Source organism: Thermobia domestica, chromosome 1, assembly GCF_964235325.1.
Source record: "Thermobia domestica chromosome 1, izTheDome1.hap1.1, whole genome shotgun sequence".
Lineage (NCBI taxonomy): Eukaryota > Metazoa > Arthropoda > Insecta > Zygentoma > Lepismatidae > Thermobia > Thermobia domestica.
Window position 1 is genome coordinate 205,688,802 of NC_137454.1, and position 22,945 is coordinate 205,711,746.

Here is a 22,945-nt window from a genome sequence, read left to right on the forward strand (position 1 = left end):
AATGAATAAAAATTTAACCACATCTTCCCGAACGTGCTAATCCATCTTAAGCACAACGATTACCATATTAGGCAAACACAAGATGAGAAATATTAAATTTATATGTAAATCATGCTTTTTACAAGTTCTTTTATCCACGTTCATTGTCAAGAAAGCAATACGATTAAGCAATGAAAAATACAGGTAGTATCATACTCAATATTTATTATGTGAAGTATATATTTTCGCGGTAGAAAATACGGTAAATTGTATTATTTTATGACGTTACATTAGTTGCAACTGAAATCTTAACAAACAAGAGAGAAAGTAAACAGATTGTATCTTAACTTACCTTCATATAAGCCTTTCGAAATTCTGAAAGACATGTTTCTGAACAAAATTCCTTTTTCCCATGTTGGGTAGGCAATACATACTTTAATAATTGCTTGTTCTCTGCACACCATGTGCAAGATTTATTTTTAGGAGGTCGACCTGGACCTTAAATAAAGAAGAATATAAACACATAAATGACATAATAACGGCACAAATTAACTAACAATTCTATTATTATAATTATTGCCGCCTTCGTAGCTACATAGTTAATGAAAAGATCGAAACCAGAGTCTACATGCAATTCGGATGATTTTAATTTTTAAACATTTTGTAAATGCGTGACAATTAAGTAATGTTAATACTTATGTCTTTAATACATTGACTGCCACGCTTAAAAAAAAAAAAAAAAAAAAAAAAAAAAAAAAAAAAAAAAAACTCATACTAGGGGCAACGCTGTTTTATTACGAAAATGGATTAAGACCTCCGAGAACAAAACGACCATTCTATTCCAAAGAAAAAAAATAGTTAATTTTCATTAATATGTTTCCGGGAGTTATCCAGCTGTAGACTTTTGCACTAGGACCACCCACCGGATTACATTGGTATAGCATGGTAGTGGGAATCGCCTGAGCATCATGTGGCTCCCAAAGGTAAAATATATGTGTGAGCTATATTTGGCTTACAAAATCCCGAGCTTGAAATTAGCATGAGTTAAATTCAACTCATAGCACTTAATCTGTTAAAAAGTGTTAATCTGTGCTATTATTACATTTCAACCTTGTTGAAACCAATATATGAAATACTAACCTCAAACATCACTTAAGCACGTGTATTATTAAGTTATTCGCATACATTTTGATAACTGCTTGCCATCATAATCAGAATGTGACAAATTACTATTAAGGAAATATTTACATTATTTCAAATTACTAACCTATAATACTCTTAGTAAATTTTTCTTTCACTATTTCGAGTGTAACACTTGAATACTCATCCTTAGGGGCATACAATAGATTGAGTTTTTTTTTTTTTTTTTTTTTTTTACTACACGATCTTTACATTGTTCTGTTGAGTCTCAAATGTGAAGATCGTGTTCTGAAAAATTCCTCCTGACGATGAATATCCAGTGCATCATTCGATATATTGGAAGAAAAACTGACCATCAACATTACAAATTAAGTACGCTTGATAAGTAAATATTTACATTGATTCGTCAATTCACATTATGGTAATTTTTCAGACTTAAGAAAAGAAAGAAAAACATTATTGAATTTACAAGGAAGAAAAAATCAAAAATGTTTTCTAATTTCATCACATAACGAATACTGGAGTTCAAAACTTCCGAACAGGGAACAGTATCCCATATTTCATTTAGATAATTTGAAGTCAAGTTAAGATTTTTAGATCAGGGGAGCATCTACCTACGAATTAATTAACACATAAAAAGGAGAAAACGATTGTAAGACATGAAATTTCATCAACCTTTCATGTGATTTGGAACATAAATTTCAGCTGTGTTTTCTTATGAACGAAGCTTAATAGTATATTTTCTTTTCTACGGACTGAAAAAAATCATTATGTACGTCTATGAATCGCTGAAAATATTCCTTAAGCAGTGCTCAAGGTTAGTATTTCATTAAAAAATATGTAACGTGTTAGTTTATTTAGTAATAAAATAGTTAATTGCTAATATTTCAAATATTGTCAAACCTACGCCATTACGAATAAAAAAAATCCAATATCACACCAGAATATAATTCAAATTTAGGGTACAACCAACATACGACAGTCAACCTTATAACCAAATTATTTGATTGGTTGGAGTTCAGCATTTCTTGCAGCACCAAGGCTACAATTTAGAGTGGAAGTCGAGTCTCGTAATGCCATTGAATTTCTGGTGCGTGCGCTAGCCACAGATTGGCGGGAAGAGCTTTATAATGAAATCACATAAATTGCATGCGGATTTTATTAGCTTCCTCCTCCTCCTCCTCCTCCTCCTCCTACTACTACTACTACTACTACTACTACTACTACTACTACTACTACTACTACTACTACTACTACTACTACTACTACTACTACTACTACTACTACTACTACTACTACTACTACTACTACTACTACTACTACTACTACTACTACTACTACTACTACTACTACTACTACTACTACTACTACTACTACTACTACTACTACTACTACTACTACTACTACTACTACTACTACTACTACTACTACTACTACTACTACTACTACTACTACTACTACTACTACTACTACTACTACTACTACTACTAATAATAATAATAATAATAATAATAAAAAACTGAATTTACAAAACTATCTTCCTTACATTCAACTACATGCAAATCAGAAAAATTATTTTACCGTTATTGTTAGAATATTAAGCACATTGCCCGCTGATGTCTCACACAAATTTAAGGGAAAAAAATCTTAAGTATTTTCTGCATATAATTTCGTTACGGCCAATGCTATTAACGGTCGATGGAATACAATAATAATAATAAGAAGAAGAACAAGTCTTGCACCAAAGAAACCAAGGTTATGACCATATTTCACCTTGGTTTAGAGCATGTGATTAAACTAAAGTGAAATTCTATTCCTGTCTTGGACTCAGGGGAAATTTACTGAAGTAAATACTTCTGACTGATAAAGTAATAAATATGCTGATGTTCAGAAAAGAAAATTACTGCTTTTACCCAAAGAAATGAACTAACGAAAACAGATTAAAAGGACGATTCATCCGACTTTTATAATTTGTAACAATACGTTTTTCTTTACTATCTAGGAAAATCTGCTGCAATGAAATCAAGTTAAATTTCATATAGGTTGGATAGAAGCTAACCAGGATTTGGTCCTACGCAACGACCCTATCAGTGAAATCCAGTCCTTGTTTCTTCTCGTTTCAGTGAAATAAAAGAAACTATAAAATGTTGTCTTGCAAATTAATAACTACTATTCCAGGAAGTCTCTAAAACACAGAAATTTCAGCTCCAATTAAAATTAAACGAAAACAACTCAAAATGTTTACTATTTCAGGAAAATAACAAGGAAAACTCCATCCTCGCATGCAACAAATTCAGTCTCAGCAAAGCAGCTCTTACTTTAGAATTTACGTTATGTAAGAATAATATACATAATTTTATATCATTGTTCACCAATATGTTTTAACAGCTCTTACGTAGTTTTATTTATTTATATTGCGTAGAAATAATACATATAATGCAATCAACATGTCTTACGTATTTGTATTTTTTATCATTCTGACGCCTTATGTTATCATTACGGTGCTCATATTAGCTATGGCATCACATGAAATTAAATTACATATATACTACTACTAATAATAATAACTTAACTATCTTGGGTTAAAGAGGAGCAAAGCGATGGACTTGTGACATTGGTGATACAATATACCAGTATTACTAGCTCCATTCGCTTCTTTGAATACATAATGCATAGCATAGGAACTCAACTACAAACAACTTTATATTAACAATAATCTTATATTAGTAATAGTAGTAGTAAAAATTAAACATACCCTAAAACACCAAACATACATTAAGAATGTCTTATCTACGAAAAATCATAAAGAATAACCTGCTGCTACAGACAAAATGATCAACTATTCTTTAACTTCTATGACTCACCGTAATGATGGGTCGTGTGTAAGTTTATTTAATTATGCATTACTATATTTCCTTGACTAATTACCTGTTAAAAGTCTTCTAAAATTTCCAACCTGATATTTCAAATAATTTACAATTGATCATCCTTTCGATTTCTCCAAAGTAATGTCAGAAGAGACTATGCGATAGCTGATTAAACACAAACATTAGTTTTAAAACAAGTAATAAAAGTAATACATAAACACGTGAACGTTTTTTTTTTTTTTTTTTTTTTTTTTACCTCTCGTTTTGCCTGGAGTGCTGGACATCAAGTACTGGAACTAAATTCACTCACGACACCAGGAACAGTATTTGTTCAATAAAATTCATGGAACAACCTAAAACGAATTTCAAAATACAGAAACGAGTCATAGGATAATGGAAACAGATTTATAAAATAAACAACTTTCCTTGAGCAAATGCTCGTCTGTAAAATACAATGCCACCAAAAATGGAATTATTGTGAATAAGCAAAATGTATTGGTTTGTCTATAGTCACTGTAATAATAATGTACCAAATATCAAAAATTTTAATTTTACTCTGTAAAGGTTCTCATTTTGTACAATACGCACCTATGTATGAATAATTAAAAAAAAAAAAAAGTAATAGTGGACGTATCTTGAATATATTTTCCTTGTTTAATAGGATAATAATTTCAGCACCTGTAAGAACTGCTGATACCTTTTTTAAGTTCCCTTTACCTTGATGACGAATAAATCTAATTGTTACCTACTCTGAATACTTCAAGCTCTGATTTACGTTGCAACATCCACACTAAATAACACTGTTCAACAAATTTTGATCGAAAGTATGTAAATTCTTTGAAATTGCGATTTTTACATTCATTTAAGCATAATATGAAAGGAAATGATAATAGAAGAAGCTCAGGTTGTGAAAAAAAACGCCCTTGTACAACAATAGCTGTATATATACAAATGTATTAATATTTATAGAACATTTAAGCAAAATCCTTGTAAAAACCTACATTTCACTTTTTTTTTTTTTTTTTTTTATCTATTTCACTGTGATGTGATAAGCTGGGAAGTTAAGAAGTACCCTAACCTATAGCTTTCTATACCCTTGTACTTCCTTTTTCAAAATTGCGCAAATACCAGTTTCACAGCGATACAGAAAATAAAGTAACCGTGGTCAAGTTAAACATTAACAATTCCGTAATAAAAATCAGTATTAACATCAAAACATGAAAAATATATACAAATACCTTTTTTATGCAAGAACTACACTGCAATGTAGACAAAAGTTTCAAGTGATCCCTTGTACAGGATTATGTTTATTTTATTTTGAGCGTCTTCGCTTGGCTTGCCTTTTGTAGGTTACATCTGGAGCATCCCTTGCAACAGTCCAACAGTAGTCGGCCAATATGTTAGAACTCCACTTTCCCTCATATCTCTTCTCCATGGCTGCAATATCTTGATGGAAACGCTCACCATGTTCGTCACTTACTGCTCCACAATCTTCGGGAAAGAAGTCTAGATGTTAATGAAGAAAGTGGAGTTTCAGAGACATATTGCAACCAAGATTTTCGTAGCACAATAACAACTTTGCTACCAGTTGTTTGTAGTTTGTTGCTCAGTGTCTTCCCAAGAACTGTGAACAAACACTCTTCAAGCTTTCCCACGCAGCTTTCTCCTCACCTTGAAGAATTTCGTCGAACTTGTGATCTTTGAATAGTTGCCTAATCTGTGGCCCTATGAAAACACCCTCTTTAACTTTGGCATCACTTAATCGAGGGAATTGTCCTCTTAGGTACTTATAGGCCTCATCCTCTTGGTTCATGCTCTTAACAAAACCTTTCATAAGACCTAATTTAATATGTAGAGGGGGAAGCAAAATTCGGTTACGAGCTGCACATTTTTCAGTCCCGGCTGAAGAGTTTCTCTGGTACTCCAATCACTTTTGCGGTAATGAGATCCACGATCTCTGCTGTCCCATTCACATATAAAGCAACAATACTTTGTATACCCTAACTGCATACCTAGCAACAGTGCTATTACTTTAAGGTCACCACAAATGAGCCACTGAAAATCGTAATATTTAATAGCTTGAAGTAAATGTTTCAAGTTTTCATAAGATTCCTTCATATGAACTGCGTAACCTACAGGAATTGAAGGAAGTTCATTTCCAATATGTAAAAGCACTGCCTTTAAACTCACCAAACTCACCTTGGACGAATCTATAAAGAGCCTCCACTCCAGAGGTTCGTAATTAATTTTAAGTGCCCTCATGAGACCATTTACATCTGTACATGCCACAAGTGTGTCTTTCATAGTATAAAATGAAGTGAACATCATCTCCCTATTCCGATACACTGAAATATTTACTTTTTCCTGCAATAAATTCCATTGCTTTAAGCGTGACGCTAAAATTTCGGCTTTCCTTTTCGAGAGGTCCAAGTCTCTGATCAGATCACTTAGTTCCTCTTGAGTAAGTCTATGTGGTTCACATGGAGGTCCTTCTACAACAAACGTAGGGTCCTTCGAAGTACTTGATTCAGGAGCTTCAACTTCTTGATCATCATCAGAAAAAAGATCGTATTCTTTAGGTGGGTCAGGAACAGGTAGTCCTTCTCCATGTGGAACAGGGCGCATTGCAGAAGGAATGTTAGGATAGATCAAGGGCCGCTTCTTCTTCGTGGAAATTCCCTTCTTGACGGAAGAAACCATACAAAAATAACAGTCTCTGATGTGGTCGCTTGGCTCCCTCCAAATCATGGGCACTGCAAAAGGCATTGAGCTCCCCTTCCCATTAATTCAATTTCTTAGATTGCTGGCACAAGTGTTACAGACAATGTGGGGATTTATCTTGGTCTCCAATTTTACAACCAAAGTAATATTGATAGGCTTTTCTTATTAGTGGTGTTATAGTCTGCTTTTGTGAGGAAAATGTCACTTCCCCACACACGTAGCAGAAGCTATCCGCACTGTTTACACAATTTCGCGGCATTTTTGTTTATTGAAATCCTCAAAATGTCACTTGAAACAGTTCCGACAACTATTTAAAAATATACATTCGAAATACCAGTATTTTGCGTACTTGTAGTTGTATTTTTATGTCCTGCACTACACAAACGTCACACCCAAAACGCTGATATCTGCACTAAACCTGTGTTTTCTAACAATAGCAGAACACTACTGAGATAAGGAACACAATGAAACCAAGCGTTCATATAGTTTCTCCAGTGTTGCCGGATCAGTGTAACATTTTACCCCAAACGAAGCGAATATATTTATTTTTAAAGCGTTAAAACGAAAAGTAGAGCTAATATTCGAAAATAACTTTCAAATTCGTGATCAGCACCACAAAATCAATAAGAAGTAGCTGATTTTGTTCAATTTACATTTTCATTGTTGAACAGTGTAATTAATGAAGTATTTATAGATTCACGCACTAATTTAGTCAAAACTATTAATTATAAATATGACAATCTTATTTGGTAACAAACAGCGTGCAATCAAACTCCTTTCACATTATAAACCCTGCACTCATATACTTGAGCGTTCGATCTTTGCGATAAAGAAAAACTCCAAGTATGATACTTCTATATACACGTATAAAATCTGCCTATTTCTCATAGTATTTAGTAGAGATTAATGAATGTTTTAATGTAAATCCATTTCCAGGTCATTGTCAATCACTATGGTGGGATGTTCCTAGTGAATAACAATGCAAATACACTGCTTCAACCAAAATACGATCCTTTGCGTTCATCCAGCCTGTTAGTGACTTGTCAACTCGCTTCGCAATGTGACATACGGTTGTCAACCACTAAGTTGAAATACTTCTTGTGCGTCGCGTATATATATATCTATATATTACATGTTGCTCTGTTCTCGTAGGAATGAAATTTTACGAATGTGTTGCTCCAACCTACATATTATCCAAACTTTTGCACTCATCTAGCCTATTGATAATTAGTTTGTTTTAGTAGAGTTTAAAAGATTGATTGTATGACTCCAGCTTCTGTCCAGTGAACCTTGAACAACATTTAGCTCTGGTACTTTAGTTCTGATAAAATAAGATTCAAAATTTGATCTTTCAATTTGCGAGTTAATTGTACATCATTGATAATAGGCTTGGAAGAAGAAAACGTTTTCATAATCACGAGACGGCAAGATTTTGGTCCTTGGAATCATTTATATGTTTTTTAATTTTATATGAACATTATGTTGATCTTGATACATTCCTTTTCGTCATTCCTATGTAAGTTGACATTAACAGGTAACCAAATAAGTGCCTGAAGCATTCAAGTTAATCACGTACTAATATCTGGGAAATAACTACAAAGTAACCAAAAAAGTTCTTGCCGTTCTAGAGAGTAATAAACAAAGAGCAATACAGTGGACGGCACCTTTAGGTTTTGAAGTAATCTCCATCAGCATCTAACACCTCTTCCCAACGTTACTGCAGCTACACATTACCCTGGTGATAAAACTTGGGGCTGTGGACGCAAGTAAGTAAGTGAGTGCATTCCGCAGGTCCCCCTCATTGGCGAAAAATCTCCTACGGAGGTGGTTGTCGAGAGAATAAAACAGGTGGCAATCTGTTGGCGCAAGGTCCGGTGAATAAGGTGTACAGCAGTGTTTCCCAGCCAAGTTGCTAAAGGGTCTCCCAGGTTCTCTTTGCCACATGTAACTTGGCACTGTCGTGCAGGAACAGCACACTCTTGCGATTTCTTCTGCCGCAATGCACGGTGTACCCTTTGGAACTGCTGAGAGCAGACGTCAGCAGTGATAGTCTGACCAGGTGGAAGGGGCTCGTAATGCACCATTTGCCGACAGTTCCACCATACAGAGAGCATAACCTTTCGTGGGTGCAGAGATGGTCTTAAGGTGTGAGGAACAGGGTCACGTGGCAATAACCAATGTCTGATACGCTTGGAAGTGTCATAGAGGACTCACTTTTCGTCATTAGTGAACAAGCGATCAAAGATGAGTGTGTTTAGGTAGCGAGTGAGCGAAGATAAACAGGCTGTCACTCGTTATTACTTGCATGATGCCGACAATATGTGGGGTACCCATTTGCTTTAACTCGTATGAGCTCCCTATCCCATGTAAGTGCAAGCCGACTGTTTCAGCGGAAATATACAGGGGTTGGACAAAAAAAAAAAAAAAAAAAAATCCAAAACGTTTGCAAAAGTGTGAAAATCATACCTAGTATGGTGTGGGGTCTCCTTTTGCCTCCTAAACAGATTGGATCCGACGTGGAATGGACGTATACAGCTCCTGAATCGTGGTGTGTGGAATTTTGTACCATTGTTCCTCCAAAACATGCTCCAGTTCTTTAACCCTTTCACAGAGGAAGTCAACTTTTGTCGACAGAAACAAACTTTCCTTAACATGCGAATGTCGACTATAGTCGACGTGTTAAAATTTGTTTGTCCGTATCTTGGCTTTGTCGAGAGTAGTCGCCAAAGTTGTACCGTTCATTCTTTTTGTGTGTTCTATTGTTTTCGATAACCAATAAAAATCACACAGAAAACCTTTGGCGACTACAATCGACAAAACCAAGATACAGACAAATTTGAACACGTCGACTAGAATCGACATTCGCAGGTTAGGGAAATTTTTTTCCGTCGCCTTCCACAGTGAAAGGGTTAAGGGATGCTGGTGGAGGGTAATGAGACCGAACACGTCTTTCTAACTCAGATCACAATGGCTAAATGATGTTCAGATCTGGTGATTATGGAACCTAGGGGAGGTGTGATAGCTCCTGGTCATGCTCCTCAAACTATGATTTCACAGTTTTTGCAGCGTGACAGGGTGCCAAATCATCTTGATAGATGCCATCACCATCAAGGAACAATATTTGGGCCATGGATAGAACCTGGTCCCCCAAAATGGCCTCATACGCCTTAGCATTCATCATTCCATGCAGGGCTATGATGGGACCTGCAGAAAACCAAGATATCACTGCCCATACTGTAACAGAACCACCCCCATGCTTTACAATTGGGAGCAGACAGTCTGTATCATAGGGGTGCGACGGTGTTCTCCATACGTAAACACGACTGGTTGTTGGAAACAAGGTAAAGATCGATTCATCGGACCACATTACGTGTTTCCACTTCTCATGAGTCCACGCCTTGTGGTTCTTGCACCACTGGATACGCCTCTTCGCATTTACTGCTGTGACCAGGGGTTTGGCGATAGCGCCCCTACCATGAATTTTCATTTTATGAAGTTCCCGTCGCACTGTTTTCGATGGAATCGGGTTCTGTAGGCCGGAATTGAGTTCAGACGTAATTTTCATTGCAGTGGTCTTCTTCTTAGCTGCGACAATCCATTTTAATGCCCTCCGGTCCCTATCTGACAAGAATGTCTTTCGACCACTGTTGTGCTTTGCAGATGTCGTTTGCCCATGAATTGTGCATACCCCCGTGACATTGGACACAGTGCCTTTCGATACCCCCACAATGTTCGATACTGTTGCCACTGAAGCTCCAACCAGACGGGGAACCAACGATTATGCCTCTTTGGAAGTCTGTGAGGTCGCCCATTTTACCGCACCACTTTCACACCACGACACTCAAAGATGAACTGGTTACTGCTGACGGAAGAGGAAGGTCCACATGACACATTGAAAACAAAAAACGATCGGCAACCGCAACACGTGGGTCGCACAGAGGAGGGCCAAACTTACGTGTCCTTTATGAAGTGTTTTTAATTTTTTTGTCCACCCCTGTAGATGCTTTCTGCAAGTTTTTCACACGTTAGATCACTGTTCTCCTCGATGTCTGCTTTCAGAGCCTCGTCATCCACCACACGTGGTTGTCCACTGCAAGGTTCATCCGAAAGGCTCACATCTTCCGAACGGAATTTCTGGTAGCAATGCCTGGCGATGTGTTCCTTCACGGCATTCTCCCCAAATGCCTGGCATATGCAGCGACTTGATGCGGCAGCTGACAGGTTCACTTTTAAGGCCATACAACAAACATATGCGAACAAACTGCTTCGATACCTCCATTTCTCTTCGGCACCGGACGAGCTATGACTGCTGTATGTGCGCAACGTGCCTCTATTACTGAAGATCGATGGTCAGACTAACTCCCGTTCATTTGGAAGGCACATGCGTCATTTCGTTTCTTCTCTGTAAGCGCGGAGCTCATTCGTGGCTAAGCGGCTAGCATGCGCGCCTTTGGCGCGGGAGAACCGGGTTCGATTCCCGGCGGGAGCTCATGTGGTTCGGATTCCACGTTAATCAGTAGGTCCACATCTCAATAGCCTCGCTGCTGAACAGGACGTAAAACTCAAAAATCAATCAATCTCTGTAAGCGCGTAAGTAATGGGTGGTCAAAAACATTTTGGTTATTTTGTAAATGGTTAGCTAATTATATCTCTACCAATATTACTAAGTTCAAGTATCGTTTCAATAGAAATTACGAACTAAAAAGTGACATTTGTTTGTTAGTAAATGCCTTCAACTTAAAATCTGTATCTATTGGCATAGTAAAAATATATGGGTCTATCACTTTAAGCTTAGCGATCACACGCACCTAACAATGGCTAAAAGAAAACAAATTCAACCATTCAGAGTTATTAGGCGCCTGAATATGTTGTTTGACTTATAAATAATGTCGTTTGTAAAGCTTCATAAATAACACTCCCAAACAAGGAATAAATGGCACGTGTGTGGTTTCAAGGTGATGCGTTGTTGACATCGTTACACATATTAACAATCGATACGTTATGTTAATATCAGGGTGGAAAATATCATGATTTTTTAAAAATCATTTTTGTTGATTTTTTTATTTAAATTAAATCTTTCTTCTCGTATAATACAAGTCGCGAACTGAAAAAAAAAAAAACATTAGGAATTAGTATTAAATGTTAATTATGTCATTCAAGTGAATATATTGCGGTTGAATTTTGAATTAATATCCATTCGTTAACCTATTTCAATCTTAAAAATTGTTTCTTAAGCATTAAGGAGAAAGTACAGTAACGTTTATCAACATGACACTTTCTTTCACAAAAGTTACTGATAATTGGCAGCGGCATATCTTTAAAAAATCGGAACAAAATACATATATTGCGGCACAAAATACATAAATTTCGCCTAGTTATAAAATCTAAAAAAAATTTTTAAGAATTTCGGAGAGAATATCGAACCCCTCTAAATACGCCCCTATTATCTGGGAACAAACAGACGCGCACACAAAAGAATTTTCGCCTTAAATGTCGCTGGTGATTTCTCCGTTGAAATAGTTAACAATTTACAATATAAACCCATGTTACGAAGAGAAGAATACAGGATTACCTTGTTACCCGTTCAAAACGGGATTTTCCCTAATCATCCTCTGCATGACACTCGTTTTCATGCTGTGCTGTACATACATTTGAGTCTCATTGTATTCTTCCATAATCGAAGTAACAAAACAGAAACGAGATTTTACTTATTTTCATTTTAAATTAATTTATTTCGGAATTTGATTTAAATCAATCCACGCTGGTCAATATATATCAATAATAATAATAATAATAATAATAATAATAATAATAATAATAATAATAACAAGCATTAAAGCAATCCAATATAGTAGTATGGACAAGGGCGGATCAAGGACGGACTTTGGAGGTTGAAGAAGTTGAGGGGGCGAACAACTTAATATGTTTGGTTCGTGCTAACGTTATCGTTACAGGAGTTCTGATATTAACAATATGCTATATTGAAGAGCACATATGAAACTAATGACTGATTTCCTTTTTCATGACTTCATATACAAATTGAAACGTCTAGAAAATATAATAACTAAATATTTTTACAGGATATTGCACTAGATTTAATTAAAACTTCTAGTAATATGCATAGAAATAAATTAACGTAACTTTACTCATCGTCATCACTGTCCCTTACATGAATTACATATCTCTCCTGACTGCTGGCTCTATCATAGTTCGTGTATTTTTCTTCGATTTTCATTGTATGGTTGACGTACGAAGACCAAAGCTGAGAGTTAACATTTTTTGTTCCTTTCCACAATAATTAACACACAGTAGCACTCAACGTAGGGAACATATTGTTCTTTCTCACAAAAGCTTTCAGGCGAGCCCAAACGAGTTCAATGGGGTTCAACGCACAGTGACAGAGAGGGAGGTGTAAAACTTCATATCCATATGAGGCTGCAAGTTCATCAATCACGTATATATATATATATAATTTCCGATTTTATCAGGGTTGGTAAAAACAATGGTTTTTATTGAAAAAACGAAAAAAACCGTTTTTGTTGTTGTTTAAATAATTTGCTCTTTGTATTTATATCGCATATGGACAGAAATAATTTTGTTTTACCTTGGTGTTATTATGCAACAATCGGGTTATACTGGAAGGGATCATAAGCTTAAAGCGGAATCCAAACCGCTTCTAACTTATATCCGAGAGAAAATGTTCTACATTTGGACTCGAAACCGGGACTAATTAACCACAAATGCGATACGTCTGCCGACTCACTCACGAAGGTTTCCTGATAAAAATACGTTGTATTGTTCTTTACATACTTGTTAATATAATTGCCAAGACTCATTCAGAAGGACAAAAAGACAAACAGTTACACAAATAAAATCATTATACAGAATTAGATACGGACAATTTCAAAGTACTGCAGAGTACAGAAAAACTAATTTAATCCAATTTAGTTCACTACGACTTTTATCAGTCCAAGTTAAAGAAATACAACGACTTAATTTGCGTATCAGTAAGAAAAGTGAATAAAGATATGAATTGAGTCCACTTTGGCTCTGACCCATTTATACATAAATAGATACCAAAGACACTTCTGATTTCAATAAATGCCTCTCGTGGGCTTTGTATGAACCCCTCCCTAAACAAAAAAAAAAAAAAAAAAAAAAAAAAAAAAAAAAAAAAAAGTACGGCATTTCTATGTATTTTGAGACAGCCTTTATTATATCTTATTCTCCTTCTACGCAGTACTATATATGGGTCGCCACCTGGAGAGCAGCTCTAGAAACATTAGCACAAACAGATAACGCTTTCCAGATTCGGAGTGGGAAAACATTCTACTTATGGAATCGATATTTGTGGAGGACGGTAGTTAAACTAATTACGATAATAATAAAAGTAGACAAGGTATTAATTGGCATTTAAAATATTATTAGATCCAAAACTGAAAAACAGTTGAGTAAATAATGCACTATGACATATATAAATAAATTATCTGTACATAACCAAATACCGGTAAGATTTTATATTATTTTCTCTCGTTTTCGAGTTCGACATTTCAGAGATGATGATTCCAGGTCTTCAGATTACTAATTTTAATATTTATTTTTCAAATTAATTAAATTTGTTATTAATCATCAGTTTTAGTTATTAGATATAATGAACTAGATAGCAGTGGGTTGATGTATTCTTTATCCATATTTATATTTGCTAACATTTGAATTCAACATAATGCATTTATATTTAGTCTATAAGAATGCATACTAGTACGGTACTTGGATATTATAACCAGCTATAAATAATTATGTTGGATGTTTCGGTGAGTATACAGCTGCCTATTTCTTTATTTCATTAATAGTCTTATTGTAACTTTATTACTTAATATTTCGTTTCATCTTCTATTTCATTCTCGTAGCATTATTTACATTTCGACATTAATCTTTCTTCTTCTTCTTCTTATTATTATTATTATTATTCGTATTTTAAATTATATTTATATTTTATTATAATTATTCTTTACTATGTTTATCGATGAAACCATACCTCAACCGTAGCATCAACAAATGGGGATTCAATCTCAACCCTGATTTCAAATTAATATGTACAAGTGTTCATTTCTATAAACTTCAATGTAATACATACAAATTCCATAATAGCTGATATAAGTAAATCTGGACATTAATGTGCATCCAAAACTTTCAATAACTTTCTACTACCTATTTGTGACCAATAACCAGGAGCCACAGCCATGTTGATTTTCTATGGACAAACACTAAACAGCATACATACAGATAATTAATCATATTCACTTATAATTTTGACGTGGATGAAATCAAAATCAAAACATAATCTTAAAATCGGAAGGAACCCAGAGTGGGTTTATTGGATTAACACTCCATATTAATAACTCTTATATTTAGTTCTAGTTCTAGTTCTCTCCCTTTCGGGAAATTTATAGAGAAAGTTCCTGCCTTACAGCCCAGTGGACTGCTTCACTAAATTTGTTTTGTTTTTGAAAACGTAGATTTGGAAAAAAAAAGGCGCGTTCCATCATGGACGAATTCGCTTGTTCTAAGTAAATTTGTTTTTACACTATTTGTAAAATTACTTGGGGGTTAGAGGCTCAGGACATATAAAAAAGATATAATAATATATAAAAATTGTAAAGAAATTAAATTTTGTCAAAATTTACAATGAACAAATTCACAATTGCACTTGTAAGAGCATGACACTCCAGGTGTAAAGATGTCCGTCGCCATCTTGTTCCCCTCCTCTCATATTTAGAACTTACACTTCAATACATTATGTGTTATAAGTTGAATTATGTATTTTTTCTTTTTCTTCCTAAGAATTTTGCTTTCAGGCGCAGAAAATAAGGTCGTTGTTGCCAATTAATCGAATGTTTCGTTGCGTGCAGATCTAGAATATGTCGGCAAGCAGCGATTTTGTAAAATACGTTCAGGCTACGTAATTCAACTTCAAAACAAAAATAATAACAATAAATATTAACAACCAATGAGCATCTAAGGTATGTAATGACATCACCGAAGGTGGAGCATTACGATATTATCAATAGTAAACATTATTAAAACGAAACAATATTTAGAATTTTTCTTTGATTGCAATTGCATAACAACAATAGCAAACTATAAAAAAAAAAAAATCACAAAAGAAACATCCATGAACTTCTAAAAAAAAACAGAAGTTGCTTTTGTAGTATATCTCTTTGAGTAATGAATGGGGCATTTAGATCTGAATATAATACGAATAACATACGGGAGTGAAACGTGATAACCCACAAATGTGTGTTCATCAAGATTTTACAACACTTACATTTTTACGAACATTTTTCGTTTTTTGGTTCAAACCAGCCAACCCTGGATTTTATTGCTTCTCACAGTACAGCTTTATGGGAAAGAGGGTTTGGTACCGGCATTTTGTGTTATTTTATGACGAAAATGATCTGTAATTTGCTCTTCATTGACGGAGTTTTCACCAGTAGACGCGAATAATTGCTTGGCTGAACATATTCCATTGAGTTGAACATAGCAATGGCACACTTCTTATTTAGATTTTTTAATAAACAATTTTCGAAGACCTGTGTTGTCATTTTGTCATGGCTATCGGCTTTGCAGTCACCAATGTTTTTAGCAGATAGATAAAGGTAATTTGGGACCCACCCCTCATAAGTTCCCGCATGGAGCACCATGATTCATTTTCCTCGCGCTAACAGAAACTCCAAAATTCAATTACAGATGTCGTCACCCCAGCCCTTAGGTAGGACACCATGGGTATCATATCAGGCCTCATCCAGGAAAACAATACCATAGATTCCTGACCAAAGTTCATATAGTTTGTGTACGTACCGGTACCGCCAAGCAACAATTCTAGCCGATTCCATCAGATTGCTGTTTTTAAGGTGGCGAAACCGGAATCTAAGTTCTCCGAGAAGCTCTCGGAGCGCTGTTTCCTTATTCGGAAAGCTACTGCTTTCAAATGTTTCAACACTTCACCCAAAGTTGACAATTGTCCCTTGCTACAAAATAGATAAATCACTCTCTCCTAATAAAATCACACGAATCACTTAAAACTTCACTTCTCTTCCCCTTCTTTTTTGGCGTGACTGGACCTCTCTGTATAATTTTTCGCACCGTATTTAAATCTAATTTCAGAATTTTAATTGTTTCTGAAAGTGGTCTTTTCCCATTTTTTTAAAACATCATTATGTACACTGCATGCAAATGCTTGACTCTGTTTATTTCAAGTTTGTGTTGTTCTTTTCTTTGACTCTCCGCCGAGAAATTATTTCATTTGTATTCCAAGGTTTCCACGTGTTTTCTGGAGCAATTTCAACCATCAACAAAATAACGAGGAAAAAGAGAACAAAAGTAACAAAAACAACGTAAAATTAAAACAATGAAAACACAAGTAACGAAAAAACTAATTATAACAGAACTCGCTAATCAAGAGTCACACACGATTGTCTTTTTTGCCTAAATCACATTGAAGAATCAGTAAGCAAGAGAGTGAAAAATGCAATATCGCCTTTTTTTGTTTAAAAAAAAAAAAAATGGTCAACTGGAAGACTACCTTTAAGTGGAAGGATTTGCTGAAATATCCCTCTCATATAACAAAGAAACCTTGATTTTCTTTAACAGTGTTCCGCTTCCTTTGAAGCCGCCTGTGGACGGTTTGGCCGAACCAATAACACCAAAATACGGTTGGTGGAAAACTGCCATTCTTTCAAAATGGCGTCCGAGTGCGACTCTTTCACATCTGGCTAAGTTATACTTCTTATGATTATTGTTGCTCTTGAAATTACCTTTCAGTTATCAAATGTATCCGGAAGTAACTAATGGAAGAAGTGCTAAGGAATCGTAGTATTGTTGGTGCCAGAAAATAGTAAAACAGTTGGCTACATTTAGAAATAATTAGTATGAAGATGAAATCAACGGAATTTTCTATGGAAAATATAATTAACATATCCAAAGTATACCAAAATATAGTTGGTAGAAATCCACCATTTTTTCAAAACGGTGTCCAAATACAACATTTTTACCAAATGTAATCGGAAATAAATAATTGAAGAAGTATTAATTGTATGAAAATTATGGAATATGCTGAAAGAACAGAATTTCAGTATAGTTTGATTTAAAACATGAGTAGCGTAAAAGGACAGTTCGTGTTAGAAGTTTAGGGAAACTATTGTCTTTTCTCGAAGATAAAACCCTTTTTCTGTTGACAAATTACGAAATATTGCTACAGGAATGATAGCATCACCAAATGTCATGTTCACTTTGCCAAAAATATTGATTTGAATACTATTCAAGCAATATCTGGGTGCAAAGCACCAACAATGTAGTTATCTTTTAGCAGTCTTTCACAATTATGAATTTATGTTACAACTGAATAAATCATTGTTAGCATGGAAACTTGGATTTTTTGAGGTAATAGAACACATTGTGGATGTGATTCACGGTGGTGCTTTATTACAACGTATACCATGGGAACACAATGCTACATTTGATCACATACGTGGTAGTCACATAAAGTACGCAGCCAAAAGATATGAGAAAGCGAAAATAGTATTCGATGGTTACTACATTGGATCGTCAACCGAAGATAAAGCACATTTTAGGCGATCAAAGTGAATGATTCCACAAACTGTTAAATTTGATGGAAACATAATCAATATAATGAAAAAAGAAAAATTTCTGATTAATGTAAAGAATAAGCAGCGTTTTATTAATTACCTTTCTAATAAATTTCGGTTAACCATAATAGCTATTTAACTGTTCATACTCAAGAGGACGCAGATGTTTTGATAGTAAATCAGCTATCGAGTAATCTAGTATAATGAGAACAGCAGTTATTGGTAATGACACCAATTTGTTAGTCTTGCAATGCTTCCACGTAAAGATGAACAATTTTGCTATTATCTTCAAATCAGTAGCATAAAAGTAGTCCACTTAAGGAAACAAAAATATGGAATATCAAAGCTCTGAAAAAAAAAATTCGATGTCGAACTCTGTAAATACGTTCTTTTATCACACGCGATTCTAGGATGTGACACTACCTTTCGCTTATTTAGAATCAGCTAAGAACTTCATGTAAAGAAATCCAAGAAATTTTCAAACAGCGCAAATTTCAGAAGATGCTGAGGTTTTCACAAAATCTGGCAATGAAAAGAAAGACGTAATAGTTGCTGGCCAACGAGCACTTGTAGGTATCCATGGTGGAACTAAAGGCGAAACGTCAGGTAATCCACGTAAGAAAATATTTTGTTAGGAGACTGCGGAAGTTAATACATTTGTTCTAGCCTAAAAAGTTCCATCGACGTCAGCATCATCCATTTATCACGGTCTTCAAGTATATTATCAAGTGCAGGTATGGGCTGGAATGGACAAACTGAACCCTACAGATTGGGGTTGCCGCTTGACTAATGCTGGTACCTTTGTTCTGTATTATACAGACACAAATCCGGCATCAAGCTCTCTCATGAAGCTTCTGCAGCGAAAATGTACAACTAGGTGTGGAAATAAATGTGGATGCCGAAGTTTCAACATTAAACAAATTCGACTAGTGCGTGGGATCCCTGGTTCGACCTAGCTCGCGCCAAATGAATTTAGTAAACAAATATCGTATGAGGAGTTTTCTCAGCGTTCTCCCATTTTCTTCATTCCGCTGTTTCATTATCAATATCACCACCCCCTTAGCCTGGTGCATAATAGTGGGACGTTAAACTAAGAATATTCTACATGATACCTGATTCATCGGTTATCAAGATCTCATGTAGACGATGATGTATATTTAGGTTAGGCTATGAATTGAGCATCTTCTGTGTAAAATTCGTCCCAAATTGAATAACTGCTCATTCCAGAAGGGAACTGCTTTTTGATCCACCGATGAGTGTAGGAACTTCAGACATGAGACGGCGAATAACACTTTCTAGTCACGGAGCAACATTAAGGTAAGTTTACTTACTACGTATTTGCTTACGCTGGATACGGTTTCTTAATTTACTACACGTATTATCTTATCTTGTGTTCCTATGTTTTCTCCGTACAGCACTAGCTTCTCAGGTATTTTTGGCATTTATTCCTAAGTTTTTGATAGAAAGCATAGTAACAGGTAGGAAAATTTAAAAATCATCAATATGATGATTTTTAAAAACCGCTTTAAAAACGTATAATAGATAAGTAGGGTAGGGTAGGGTTAGGAATATATGGACCCATTTTGTTAAAATTAAGAGAGTGTAATTTCTAGTGTCTGCGTAACGACACCAAATGGAGCGTTTCTGTATACCTGCAACCCAGGGTTTGCCCAAGTGGGGCCAGCCCGAAAAAACCCACGGATTGGACCCACCTGAAAAAAAACTTTAAAACCTATCTGGATTGTTGAGCTTTTTGTTAGTATTTATTGGTGCAATTAAGGTGATCACATTGAAAGTGATTTTTATCAGAGTTTGGACTTTCCTTGGGCGAATTAGATGCTTTCACGTTAAGGTATACAACAACATTCAACATAAGACCTTCATAAAGTTCTGAATGCACTGAATGGATAAAAGAAACCTTACCTTAGCTTGAGATAATTATAGAACCAATCATTGTATGGATTATGCTTATAGCCTATTTGAAATAGAATATGTAATTTTAAATTTTAAAAAATACATTCCGTGAATAGTGTGCTCGCCGACTCGGCGACGCCGAGGGACGTTATCCTTTATACGTTTGATGGGTTTAAGGCCATGAGTGCCGGTACTATCAATAAATATGTATTACATTAGTAAAACTATTAGTATTATTTTTATTACCTTTGATGATAACACAAGTATTCTTCAGTGAAATTTGGTTTTCCAACAACAACAGTTTATTCCAGTTATTTGTTGCTACACTTTAAATAAGCATTCTGTAGAATCAATAGCACCAATAGTGTAAAAATTCTTGTCAAATTTAAGAAGCGTGATGCTCAGAGTTCCGAAAACCACGTAACACTTATTATTTCAAGTGCTGAATTTAAACTTAAGTACTAGTGGAAGTTTCGATGTACAGTGAAGAAAGCTGCATTTTTCGAGAAAAAAAAAAGTCATGAAAGAAGTGCTTGGGAAATTCCCGCAATTGAACGCATAAAGCATCGGAACTGAATACTTCAACAATAAAATTATTTACTGTATGCCGGAAAATATTTAATTTCATTTAAGACATTTTGAAACATTTACTTTATAAAATATGAATTATATATTTATTAATTCTTTTAAATTAATTTTCTGGAAAGAACCGACTTACAGCAAGTGCTCGGGAAATTCCCGTAATTGAACGCACAAAATATCGGAAGTTAACTTCAACAATAAAACTATTTATTTTACAAAACATGAGTTATATATTTGTTTTAAATTAATATATTTGGTGAACGTCACTGACGTTCCTGGGGATGATTCGATCTACATTTGTTCGTTCGTCTTTTAAGTTTAAATTTTCAGGATACAAGCACGAAACATATAAAATTTTCTGTACCAATTTTAGCAACATACCAACGTAAAATTTCAAAATGGCGGCCATTTTTTCAAAATAGCGGTTATCTACACTACAAAGCGCAATTTTCGGCGGTCTTTTAAGTTGAAATTTTCAGAGTAGAAGCACGAGACACACTAAATTAGCTGTATATATTTTGGCGGCGATCGAACGTAAAATTTCAAAATGGCGGCCATTTTTTCAAACCAGTAGTGAACAGAAAATTATTGAAAGTTGTGACAATGATAATCTTAAAATATAAATCACATTTTAGCACTTTTAACCCAAAGACATTGAAATATTTCGAAAGAACCCAATTAAACCCGAAAAAACCCACATGGGCCCAGGTGGGTTGGGCTTTTTCAAAAAACCCGGGTTTTTTCAAACCCTGCTGCAACTATGCGATAACCTTGTGAGACGTAGTTTTCTCGCATGTCAGATAGTTCCATGTTTATAAGAGCTTATATATATATAATACACAATTTTGCTTTCCTTACATATTATCAAGCACACAAACAAATTATCCAATTCTTCCCGGTAAATTTTCAAAATTTTAGCTAGAATCCGACGACCAACTTTGAAACTTAAGCCTTATTTCTCATTGTGGGTAAGTCTTTACTTTGGCCATTTCATTCATTTTTTTTCGATTCTTCGATTCAGTGATTTGATATTTCGATAACGGTTGTGAGAGCTTACCTGTTCTGCTCTTGATCATTTTTCGAACGAGAAAATGTGAATATGGTGTGACGTTATCTTGTGTCACAGTTTTAAATGTTTCACGTGGGATTAGTTTAAACGCACAACTTTTATAGAATAAGGAAACACATAGATATGAAATGAGTTGCGTAAGACTTTTAATTTGGAACGTCCCTTTAATACTACCACTTTACCGATTTATTACGTTTTTCTTCAAGAGAGAATATTTGGTCTCATTCACCATATGTCATCATCTTACTTGAAATGATCACACAGAAGCAAAAAAACTCATTCACATTAGAACGCAAATAAAGACACATTATCTCTTCTGTATCTTCCCCTTTTTAATTAATCAGTCGCGTAGTCCTAGCTGCTTGTAAACCTTAACCTAAGCTTAGAAATATGAAATTACCAAGGCCCACCTACTACATATTCACAATACATTTCTATGTTAAATATGGCAGTACAACTAAAATACACCTTTAAAATATTGTAAACTACGTATCAAAATAATTCCTTAAGGATTAGCATAATGGTTATACAAAAGCAAATCCGGTCTATAAACAAACCACTTACCCCAACATAATTGGGATTCACATTGCTTTTAGCAAAATTATTATTAGAAATAAATCCCCAAAATATCGAATACAAGTATCGATATTTCTTCCTCTACAGTCTATTTCAAACTAAATACAACGATAGATTTCTTCGCAATATTTAAATTTACACAATTCACCACTTCAGCCATTCTGCCGCTTCCATTAATCACAGATAACATTCCAAACATTACCATCTTCTTCTTCCTCTTTCATAGAAGAAAAATAAATAATATAGGCTTCATTCCGAAACATGATCTATGCAAAGTAAAATTTGCATTTTAGTAGGAGATAGTTGGCATTGCAGAGTTTGTTTTAAAAAATACAAATATATACAGAGGATAATAACACAAAAAAGCAAAATTTGAGTCATTCATAAAATGCAGGCTTTCACAAACTTAGCGGATAGCAACGTAACGTACATAATGCAATAAGGAATTGTAA

The 22,945-nt window shown here is 34.8% G+C and overlaps 1 protein-coding gene across 3 annotated transcripts in view; it reads right to left on the minus strand.

The window, feature by feature from the left end:
• Nucleotides 1-22,686, minus strand: part of Scm (Polycomb protein Scm) — an 81,783-nt gene extending 59,097 nt beyond the window's left edge. For all 3 annotated transcript variants that reach the window (XM_081769015.1, XM_081769007.1, XM_081768999.1), the window contains exons 1-3: nt 22,482-22,686; nt 4,243-4,339; nt 332-477 (exon numbers count right to left, since the gene is read on the minus strand). In XM_081769015.1, the coding sequence (XP_081625141.1) occupies nt 332-477; nt 4,243-4,270 (174 nt within the window). In that variant the 5' untranslated portion in view covers nt 4,271-4,339; nt 22,482-22,686. The remainder of the gene's footprint in view (nt 1-331; nt 478-4,242; nt 4,340-22,481) is intronic.
• Nucleotides 22,687-22,945: the final 259 nt, after the last annotated feature.